At 46.5% G+C, this 12,004-nt stretch overlaps 1 protein-coding gene across 2 annotated transcripts in view; it reads right to left on the bottom strand.

Annotated features, from left to right (window-relative positions):
• Positions 1 to 11,206, bottom strand: part of MSRB1 (methionine sulfoxide reductase B1) — a 20,057-nt gene extending 8,851 nt beyond the window's left edge. Inside the window, exons 1-4 of one of the 2 annotated variants that reach the window (XM_078623660.1) lie at positions 10,967 to 11,206; positions 8,145 to 8,287; positions 1,403 to 1,517; positions 580 to 764 (exon numbers count right to left, since the gene is read on the bottom strand). In XM_078623660.1, coding sequence (XP_078479786.1) covers positions 700 to 764; positions 1,403 to 1,517; positions 8,145 to 8,287; positions 10,967 to 11,021 — 378 coding nt within the window. In that variant the 5' untranslated portion in view covers positions 11,022 to 11,206 and the 3' untranslated portion in view covers positions 580 to 699. Of the gene's footprint in view, positions 1 to 579; positions 765 to 1,402; positions 1,518 to 8,144; positions 8,288 to 10,966 lie in introns of those variants that run through there. The other variant, XM_078623661.1, reaches the window with a different exon arrangement.
• Between the last annotated feature and the right edge of the window lie 798 nt (positions 11,207 to 12,004).

The raw sequence follows: 12,004 nt of genomic DNA, 5'->3' as shown, positions 1-12,004 counted from the left end.
ACGACGTTTCGACTGCAACACAAGCGATCATCATCAGGTGTGCAAACCACAGCTAGAAAATGTTCTTGTGTTGCAGTCGAAACGTCGTGAGAATTTCATTGTTTTAGATTTTTATTATTTTTTTGTTTCCATTTTTAAACATTATTTTTTACACGTTATGTTTCGGCTTGGGTCTGATTGTCCACTGACGTTGCCTGTAATTGGCCACGGCCCCTTACGTTGTGGCAAGCTTCAGAGGCCACTTCCTGGAGTCGTGGAGTTCTTCCATTGCTAGCACATTTCATAAAAGCGTGTTTTAAAAAAAAGTTTTTTTTAATATTACTTATTATTGACTTAATACCCAACCTGTATCACTCGGCAAGTGGTCGTTCAAATATTCCCGTGACGTCTTCTTCATCAGAGTGGACGGCTCGCGATGCCGGCGCCATGGCTACGTAAAAAAGTTCTAGATTTGAAGCTTTCGTGACTGCAAGGATTCAAATTCTTAGTTCTTTCGGTAAAGTCACGTAGGTAGAAAATGATATTTTGCTGTGACAGTTTCACCTGAAGAAGGAAGCTTGTGTTGCCTCCGGAACGTCGTGATTTGATTGTTTTTATTTTTTATTAATTTTAATTTCATTTTTTACCTACATGGTGACTTTACCGAAAGAACTTAGAGTATAAGTAAACAAGTATAACCCGTAAAAACAAAGTTTTTCACTATAAATCCTTTATATGCGTGGCGGCTAGAGTCCTCTCGTCCTCTGGCTTGAGATGGCTGCCACCTATGGGTCAGATGATTGCATTGCACCATTAAGCAATTGGTAATTAAATATAATATTTTTGTCCTAAAAAGTGTAAAATTTTGGAAAAAATGTTTCACGAACATTAATTGTCACGCACAACGAGTCTGTGTGGAAAATGTCAGCTCAATTGGATCACGGGAAGTGGGTTAAAAAACGACCAAAAGATTTGCACGGTCGTAAGCAAGCAAGCAAGCGAACTTAATATAAAGGATTTAAAAAGTGTTTACTTGCTGAAAGAGAAAAAGTTTGAGTTGTTTTTAAATCCTTTATATTAAGTTCACTTGCTTGCTTGATTGCACGCTTACGACCGTGCAAATCTTTCGGTCGTTTTTTAACCCACTTCCCGTGATCCAATCGAGCTGACATTTTGCACACAGACTCGTTGTGCGTGACAATTTATTTTCGTGAAATTTTTTTTCCAAAATTTTAACACTTTTTAGGAAATTTTTTTTTTGATTTAATTACCAATTGCTTAATGGTGGCAGGCAATCATCTGACCCATAGGTGGCAGCCATCTCAAGCCAGAGGACGAGAGGACTCTAGCCGCCACGCATATAAAGGATTTATAGTGAAAAACTTTGTTTTTACGGGTTAATTTTTTTTAAAGCCCAATTTACCGTTGGCGACGAACTTCAGGGAGTGGCTGAATATTCAGAAGCGGCTCTGCCTGGCGCTGGGACCATCGTTCAGGAACTCGTGGCCCAGGCCGTTGCCGCACTTGCCACACGACACCTGCGGGTACGCACACACGCACACACGCACACACGCACGTATGTATACACGCATGCACACACGCACGTATGTATACACGCATGCACACACGCACGCACGCACACACACACGCACGTACACACGTACACACATACACACGCACGCACGCACATACACACGCACGCACACACGTACACACGCACGCACACACGCACGCACATATCTATACACGCATGCACACACGTACGCACACACGCACACAAGCACGTACACACAAACGTATACGCACGCGTACACACACATGCACACACGCACGCGCACACACGCACGCGCACACACGTACACAGGCACACACACACACAAATGCACACACACACACAAATGCACACACAAATGCTATCGGCAGTGTAGGAGCGTATCGCGTAGTATTGTAATGTATCGTGTATATTGTATTGTGTAGTAGTGTAGTGTATAATAGTGGCGTGTGTGGTAGATTGTGTGCATGTTGAACTTCTTTCACGCCGTACGTAGCCAACGGTGCTAGTCGGAGGTGCGGAGGAAAGGCCAACAAACTAAACACAACAACAAGCAGTTCTAAAGAAATCACTTTTCAATCTCGATGATTTTAAATTGCATAGCTTCAGTGCTTCCTATTATCGGAAGAGCGTTCCAGACGGCCGCAGAAGCGCATTTATTAATTTAAAATTGAAATATTCAAAAGAGTTTGCTTGTCCTGTATACCAGCGCTAAGCTATGGTATATAGGAGGCCGTGGGTTCGATCCAGACCCTAACGGCTTGCTGTACATTTGGCGAAAAGGAATCTCATAAGACGGATGGTCACCCTGGGCTAACACATCCCTGCAGAGGGAGCTGGTAGGAACGTTGGGTTGCTCGGTCAATGGCCTGCAGGGTCAACGGCGGCGTGGTGTATTCCGCAAATATGCCCGACTGTGAGGGCGGGCACAAGCCGGCATGAGTAGGTTAAACGTTGAGTTTTATAAGGGCACCACGGGGTGACCAGCCCCTCTCCACCCAGCCCCACCCCTCCCACCCCCCACCCAGCCCCACCCTCCCCACCCAGCCCCTCCCCACCCTCCCCACCCAGCCCCTCCCCACCCTCCCCCCTCCCCGCCCTCCCCACCCAGCCCCTCCCCACCCTCCCCCTCCCCGCCCTCCCCACCCAGCCCCTCCCCTCCCCACCCAGCCCCACCCAGCCCCTCCCCACCCTCCCCTCCCCACCCAGCCCCTTCCCACCCAGCCCCTCCCCACCCAGCCCTTCCCAATCAGTTTCAAGGACAATGCATATATTATCAGAGCGTGTTTTTGTTTGCATTTCACTGCAAGTATTGTGGTTAACGCAGACATGAATCCTCGTAAAAAGGTTTCAGTTTTGTTGGCAGAAAAAAGTGGAAAAAACCCTATTATTATATTGTGTTACTGGCAAAGGAGGTCTAATGATGTATATGTGGAGTCTGCGTGTTCTCTCTGCTCTCTCTCTCGCTCTCCTCCTTGTGGTCGCGTGGATTTTACACTTTTTAGGCAAAAAAAAATTATTTTACATATATTCAAGTAGAACGCATTCATGGCTTTGGCTGAACGTCAGAGTGTAAGAGCCCAGAGCGTAACCCCTCCACAGGCCGTGGCGGAGTAGCGCAGTTGGTAGCGCCCTCGCTTCCCATGCCAAAGGTCGCGGGATCGATCCCCGCGTCCTCCACAGGCGAATGTATTTTTAAATCCTTTATATTAAGTTCGCTTGCTTGCTTACGACCGTGCAAATCTTTCGCTCGTTTTTTAACCCACTTCCCGTGATCCAATCGAGCTGACATTTTCCACACAGACTCGTTGTGTGTGACAATTCATTTTCCTGAAAAAAAATCCAAAATTTTACACTGTTTAGGGAAAACAAATTAAATATTTAATTACCAATTGCTTAATGGTGGCAGACAATCATCTGACCCATAGGTGGCAGCCATCTTAAGCCAGAGGACGAGATGACTCTAGCCGCCACGCATATAAAGGATTTATAGTGAAAAACTTTGTTTTTACGGGTTATACTTGTGCCCCCCCTCCACCGCATTTTAAAAATCGACGTGAGCTCGGAGCATCCGGCCGCAAAAGATATCCGCACGACGACGAGAAGACTTTTCACCATTGGAACCTCATTTGCCAGTAAAAAATATGATGATTGGTTTTCTTCCCTTCTATCTGGCAACAAAACTGACACCTTTTTTACAAGGAGTCATGTTTGCATAGACCACAATACCTGCAGTCATAATGCAAACAAAAAACATAACTCTGATAATGTATGCTCTGTCCTTGAAGTTGATTGGTCCACACCCGAGACAGCTTTCCTTAGAGCCTTTTGGCGTCATCTGGTCCAACACCATCTGAGACTAGGCTCTAAGGAAAGCTGTCTCAGGTGTGGACCAATCAACTTCAAGGACAGTGCATACATTATCAGAGTTATGTTTTTTTGTTTGCATTATGACTGCAGGTATTGTGATCAATGCAAACATGACTCCTTGTAAAAAAAAAGGTGTCAGTTTTGTTGCCAGATAGAAGGGTAAAAAAAACAATTATCGGGAAGCCTTTCCGTCGAGCTAACATTTTGCGATGACCAGCTCAACGGCGCCTTACCTGCTCAAGATAAAAAAAAACACAGCGCGGGGTTAACGGTCAGCGGAAGACGTGGAAGACGTGGACCACGTCTGTATCACGGCAACAAGCCCGGCAGCAGCCGCGAAAATCAATTTTCCGCTTGTCGCTAAACCGCAACAGAAACCCTTTTGGTGCAGTTCCGGGCGCCGGGGAGGTGTTAAAAGAGACGGCACAATAGCCGACACATCCCCCCCCGCCACACCCCCAACTTTCGGTCAGCGGAACTTCCTTCTAGTAGTGATAAATAAACGCGGTGGCGGCGGCGGCGGCGAAACCCGTGAGCGCGTGCTCCGTCTGAAGGGGGCCTTTGTGTCCTCGGGGCGGTTTTACGATGGGGGGGGGGCGGCGGGAGTTTGGGGGGCTGGCGTCTCAGACGCTGTTAAAGAGCACGGCGTTTACGAGTCGCGGCACCCGTGGCGAGGGGTGGCGGGCTGGGTTGGGGGCTTGGTGGGTGCGGGGGGGGTTGTTTGTGGTGGTGGTGGTGGTAGGGAGACGGTGTAGCGTGGTGCCTGCACCCCGCAGCTTTACGACATTCGGGCAGGAGCGCAAATCGACGAAGCCGCAGCAGCAGCAGCAGCAGGGATCTCGCGTTTCAGACGTCTGGGTCATCTCGGCAATGTGCTAGGCCACACATCCCCCCCCCTCGCCTCGACAAACCTGGTCTTCACCTGAGGACGGCTGCTTGCGTTGTGGCCGAAACGTCGTGAGAATTGTATTTTATTGTTTTATTTTTATTATTTTATTACTTCCCTTCTACGTGACTTTACCGAAAGAACCAAGAAGATGAATCCCTGCAGTCACGAAAGCTTTAAATCGAAATTTAATGTGCTATGCTGTCGTTATTTTACCCGGGGGGGGTTAGGGCCCCGCTGAGCTACGCAGCTCGTTTTCAGAAGCGACCGTCTGGCTATCGCAAAGTGTCGCTCGACCAAGTGGCTCGTCGTCATAATCATCATATCATCACGTGGATATTGTTGGCAGGCAAATACTCAAAACGCGTAACGTTGACACTAAATGTGGGGGGGGGGGGCGGGGGGGTGCGAATCGTAGGCCCCGGGGAATCATTCACGCGATCACGGGGAGTACATGAAAACTCCAAATATACAAGCCCATAGACTCAGCACTGCACCATAGACTCAACACTGCCCATAGACTCAACACTGCCCATAGACTCAACACTGCACCATAGACTCAACACTGCCCATAGACTCAACACTGCCCATAGACTCAACACTGCCCATAGACTCAACACTGCCCATATACTCAACACTGTCCATAGACTCAACACTGCCCATAGACTCAACACTGCCCATAGACTCAACACTGCACCATAGACTCAACACTGCCCATAGACTCAACACTGCCCATAGACTCAACACTGTCCATAGACTCAACACTGCACCATAGACTCAACACTGCCCATAGACTCAACACTGCCCATAGACTCAACACTGCCCATAGACTCAACACTGCCCATAGACTCAACACTGTCCATGGACTCAACACTGCCCATAGACTCAACACTGCCCATAGACTCAACACTGCCCATAGACTCAACACTGCACCATAGACTCAACACTGCCCATAGACTCAACACTGCCCATAGACTCAACACTGCCCATAGACTCAACACTGCACCAGACTCAACACTGCCCATAGACTCAACACTGCCCATAGACTCAACACTGCCCATAGACTCAACACTGTCCATAGACTCAACACTGCCCATAGACTCAACACTGCCCATAGACTCAACACTGCCCATAGACTCAACACTGCACCATAGACTCAACACTGCCCATAGACTCAACACTGCCCATAGACTCAACACTGCACATAGACTCAACACTGCACATAGACTCAACACTGCACAATAGACTCAACACTGCCCATAGACTCAACACTGCCCATAGACTCAACACTGCCCATAGACTCAACACTGCCCATAGACTCAACACTGCCCATAGACTCAACACTGCTCATAGACTCAACACTGCCCATAGACTCAGCACTGCTCATAGACTCAACACTACCCATAGACTCAGCACTGCCAATAGACTCAACACTGCCCGTAGAATCAACACTGCCCATAGACTCAACCCTGCCCATAGACTCAACACTGCCCGTAGGCTCAATACTGTATGTATACTCAACACTGCACCATACATTCGAAATATACAGCAGGCGTCAGGGTCGGGTTCGAACCCACGACCTCCTGCATACCAGGCGAGGTAGTTAACATCTCCTAGCCACCGTGGCGCCCCAGCACTGGGAAGACAAAGGTGGCAAGGCATGATGCACATCACACCACCCCCAAGTTGTGCAGTGCCCGCTTTCGTAGGCCCTTGCTAAGAGCACTTGCATCAGGAGCCCATCAAGAGTCTATCTTGGCTTCATGGGGGATCATTGTATGTGTGTGCTGTATGTGAGAGTATGCCTGTGGAGCAGGCTCGTGAAGGACGCTACTGGGCAGTTGGAGGCAGTCGCCCTCCAACAACAACGGAGGGCGGAGGAGCGACGCTCACAACAACGAGCGGAGCGCCGGGTGGCTAAAGCACAGCAAGTTGGCACAGTAGGGGGCACAGGTGGTGCATCAGCCAGTCATCTCGGTCATCTCAGTCAGTCGACCTGTGGCACCTGGGTCTGCCCCGTGACCTCCTGCCAGCGGGCGTTCGACACTTCACGTGGCCTCAAGGTGCACCTAGCCTGGCACAGGCGTCGTGGTGACGTCACCGCCACTTAGTGGCGAATGGCGGTTGTTGTTGTTGTGTGTGTGTGCATGTTCAAATCTGGACACATTCCAGTCAGTGAGCACCTCTGGCGGGCAAGACTGTGCTGGCAAGGTGCATGCAGCTTGCATGCCCAACCACCCAAACAGCTTCTGTTTGGCCGGATAGAGGGGGCTAAATTGGCACGACACAGGCTGGAGAACAGGTGGTACAGGAGGATGTGGAGCTGAGTGGACTTGCCCAAGACCGGTACCAGCGGTGTCAAGATCGGCCTCTGTGGAGGAGGCTCGTGAAGGACGCTACTGGGCAGTTGGAGGCAGTCGCCCTCCTGCAACAACGGAGTGCGGAGGAGCGACGCTCACAACAACGAGCGGAGCGGCGGGCGGCTAAAGCACAGCAAGTTGGCACAGTAGGGGTCACAGGGTGTACATACGCCAGTCATCTCAGTCAGTCAACCCAAGGCACCTGTGCATGTCCTGTGACCTCCTCCTGACAGCAGCGAGAGAGAGCCTTCCATACTTCACGTGATAGCCTCAAGGTGCACCTAGCCTGGCACAAGCTCTGTGGAGATGTCACCGACACTTAGCAGGCTGTTGTCGCCGTTGGTGGTGTACTTTCACAAGTGGCAGCGTCGGTAGTGTAGCGGTGAGCGCGTTGTGCTACGAATCCGATTCCCACTCATGGCCAACACCAGTGGCGATTATGTGAACCGTATTCTTAGGTTTTTTTCGGTAAAGTCACGTAGGTAAAAAAAAATCAATTAATAAAAGTAAAATTAAAATAAAATAAAAAATCACGACGTTTCGGAGGCAACACAAGCTTCCGTCTTCAGGTGGAAAAAAGTAAAACATTAAAATAAATAAAAATAAAATAAAAATCACGACGTTTCGGAGGCAACACAAGCTTCCGTCTTCAGGTGGAAAAGTCACAGCACGATTGCTGTATCAAGTGAGAGAAATTCCAAGAAAACATTCCTCGTATATATACTGGTTGAGGGTGGGAGGAGCCAAGGTAGGCCCTGAATATTATTTTATTTTTTTTGAAAAAAAAATCTGAACCGCTCCCGGGCCTCCCGCAGATCAACTCAGCCTCAAATGAGTACCTGGTGCAAAGACGGCCGGGCGTTACTGGCCACCCACCCACTCGCCAATCGCTAACAGCACTTGCCCCAACAGCCTGTCACAGGCTATACGGGGGATCTTTGTGCGTGTCTCTATACGCGTGGTGTCGGTGTGACATCCGAGAACGCGACAAGGCTACCTTCAGTGCCCGAGGCCGCTCCTCGTGTTTGCTTAGACTGTCCGGGTGCATGGTTTCCGTGAATGCCGGCCAGGGGGATGAGTGCTCGTATTTGGCCTTGCTGGAGAACAGCTCGTAGCCGCACTGGGAGCACACGTACACGCCTGCGTCGTACACACACACGCACACACACACGCAAAAGGGGGGGAACAAAAAATTAACCCGTGAAAACAAAGTTTTTTCACTATAAATCCTTTATATGCGTGGCATCGGTTTTATTTTATTATTCATTTCTGTTTTTCTTGAGTGAGAGTTTCATTTTTATTTTTATTTTCCTAAAAAGTGTTAAAATTTTGGAAAATAAATTGTCACGCACAACGAGTCTGTGTGCAAAATATCGGCTCGATTGGATCACGGGAAGTGGGTTAAAAAACGACCGAAAGATTTGCACGGTCGTAAGCGCGCAAGCAAGCAAGCAAGTGAACTTAATATAAAGGATTTAAAAAGGACCCGCGGGCGATTTAAGATTCAAGGAGTGTAAACCCCGATTTAAAGCTTTCGTGACTGCAGGGATTCATCTTCTTGGTTCTTTCGGTAAAGTCACGTAGAAGGGAAGTAATATTTAATTACTTTCGGTAAAGTCACGTAGAAGGGAAGTAATATTTTATTTTTCGATTTAAAGCTTTCGTGACTGCAGGGATTTATCTTCTTGGTTCTTTCGTTAAAGTCACGTAGAAGGGAAGTAATAAAATAATAAAATATTACTTCCCTTCTACGTGACTTTACCGAAAGAACCAAGAAGATGAATCCCTGCAGTCACGAAAGCTTTAAATCGAAAAATCTTTTGAAGGTTTCAACCTTAAATTGATAGATGCAATTCTGCGGCCGTCTGGAATGCTCTTCCAATATTCGGAAGCCCAGTGGAGCTATGCACTTTTAAATCATCTAGATTGAAAACTCATTTCTTTAGAACTGCTTGCTGTTGTTGTTGTGTTTAGTGTTGTTGTTGTTGTTGTGTTTAGTGTTGTTGTCCTTCCCTCACGCACATCCATTTAGCACGGTTGGATACGTACGGTGCGAAAGAAATTAAACATACACACTACTATACACTACACACCACACTCCTACACAACACACTCCACTATACATTACACTACTACACTATACACTACTACACCAGACACTACTATATACACTACACTACTATTCACTAGACCGGTATTAGGAAGTCATTGCAGCTATGCCCTTTTTAAATCACCTGGAATTAAAACTAATTGACTTAGCACTGATGGTTGTTGTTGTTGTGTTTAGAGTGCCCCCCACCATACCTCCGATTAGCACGTTTGGCTACGTACGGTACGAAAGAAATTCCACATATATACAAACTATACACTACACTATACACTATCTTACTACACTATACACTACCCTACTACACTGTACACTATCTTACTACACACTACACTATACACTACACTATACACTACACTGTACACTACCCTACTACACTATACACTATCTTACTACACTATACACTAATATATATTACACTACTATACACTACTACAAAATACACTAAACACTGCACGATACATTACAATACTACACACTACACTATACACTATCTTACTACACAATACACTACACACGAATATATACTACACAATACACTACATTATACACTACACTACTATACTACACTATACACTACACTATACACTACCCAACTACACTATACACTAATATATATACTACACTACTATACACAACTACAAAATACACTATACACTACACGATACATTACACTATACACTACACTACTACACTATACACTACCCTATACACTACCCTACTACACTATACACTACCCTATACACTATCCTATTACACTATACACTACACTATACACTGCACGATACATTACTACACTATACACTAATATATACTACACTACTATGCAATACGCCGTTAAACTAACTTTATCCACAGCTGCTTATCGTTGTGTGAAGTTCCACATCACTTACAAAGACAAAGATCCCCCGTGTAGCCTCAACAGACTGTAGGGGCAAGTGCTGTTAGCGAGCGCCTATGAAGGCTACCGGCACGGCACACACGAGGGGGTGTGTGGCCAGCACCACGCCCGGCCGCCTTTGTCTCCCCAGTACTAGCGATGTTCACTACACAACGCACCAGGTACTCATTTGAGGCCGAGTCTACCTAGGGGAGGCACAGGACACGATTCAGATAATTCACTTAAACACAGACTATTGTGACATTGACGCAGTTCCACTTAAAACACTTTACGCGTACACACACAAATGTTTGTCGTGCACCTATTAAGTTGTTTGTTGATGTTGACGTGTCTCGCGTTATTTCAATAAGCCTAAGTCGTAGGCCTACGGTGAGCCCATCCTAGCCGACGATCCACACACTTTTAACTTACAATAAATGAACGTCAACGATGAACGAAACGCGATCTTAAATCGCGCATCGATTATCATTCTAAGACGCCGGTTTGTTTGTTTTTTTGTTTGTTAAATTATTTACGGGGTCTGTCAGCCGCCGCTACGACGCTGCTCGCCTGGATTCGCCTGCGGGAAGCCTTTCGGGGTAAATCTACAGGCCCCGAGGCCTAAGCCCGCGGCAAAAAATAGCGTTCGTTTGTTAACATTCGCAGCCTGATTAAACGCACGTCTACTTTAGATTATAAACAAAACAATTAATTCGTCGGGATCAGTATCTGCGCAGTGCGTGCGTGTGCGTAAGTGTAGCTTTTGTAATAAAGTCGACATTAGCCGTTTAAAAGCGTGAAGTGTGTGTTGTTGTTGGTGCAAGTGACTCACCAACTTTAAAGTGATCTTTGTACTTTTCCCCGCCGTCGAACGTACAGAAGGACATGTTCGCAGCGTTACCACAAAGTTGAGCTTCGAGTTGCAAGAGCGGTGGATGAGACCGACCTGTTCCTCCCCGTGTGGTGTGCGCCGTCTTTGTCGTATAAGCGCGCTCGGTGGCTCACGTAAGAAACAACAACGGAGGATTTGTCTTTAAGTCTTCTAGGAAGACACCGCGTAGCGGTCACGGCTATTAATACGTCTCTGCGATTGTCATTAACGAAAGTAGCGGACACACGGAGTTCTTGGGAAAACGCGCGTATCTCAAAATCGCGTATATCGAAAGCGACGTTCGCATAGGAAATAATGGCGCTGGAGGGGGGTTAGGGGATTTCGATTCACTCTCGCAGACATCAACGCCTATATTGTCCTAGCCTATATAAAAAAAAGTATAATACCTTAAAGAAAAGAAAATCACGTAAACTCGTAATGTAAAATATAAATGAAAATATAGAAATACAGTCTTAAAATTAAATTAAATAAATCACGCTGTTTAGGGGATTTCGCTTCAATCTCACAGACATCAACGCCTATATTATCCTAGCTATATCAAAAAAAATGTATAATACTTGAAATAAAAAAAGAAAATCACGTAAACTCGTAATGTAAAATATAATGAAAATATAGAAATACAGTCTTAAAATTAAATTAAATAAATCACGCTGTTTAGGGGATTTCGCTTCACTCTTACAGACATCAACGCCTATATTGTCCTAGCCTATATAAAAAAAACATATATATAATACTTTAAATAAAAAAAGAAAATCACGTAAACTCGTAATATAAAATGAAAACATAGAAATACAATCTTAAAATAAAATAAATCACGCTGTTTCGGGCTCAACACAAGCGTTCATCATCAGGTCGGAAAGCATGGTCTGCTCAGCAGCAGATCACGCTTTCCCACCTGATGACGGACGCTTGTGTTCTATTTTATTTTCTACCTCCGTGACCTTACCGAAAGAACCAAAGGGTATGGATTCCCGCAGT

Source organism: Lampetra planeri, unplaced genomic scaffold (assembly GCF_965212315.1).
Source record: "Lampetra planeri unplaced genomic scaffold, kcLamPlan1.2.h2 scaffold_365, whole genome shotgun sequence".
In the NCBI taxonomy this organism is placed as follows: Eukaryota; Metazoa; Chordata; class Hyperoartia; order Petromyzontiformes; family Petromyzontidae; genus Lampetra; species Lampetra planeri.
This window is presented reverse-complemented; position numbering and strand designations above follow the sequence as displayed.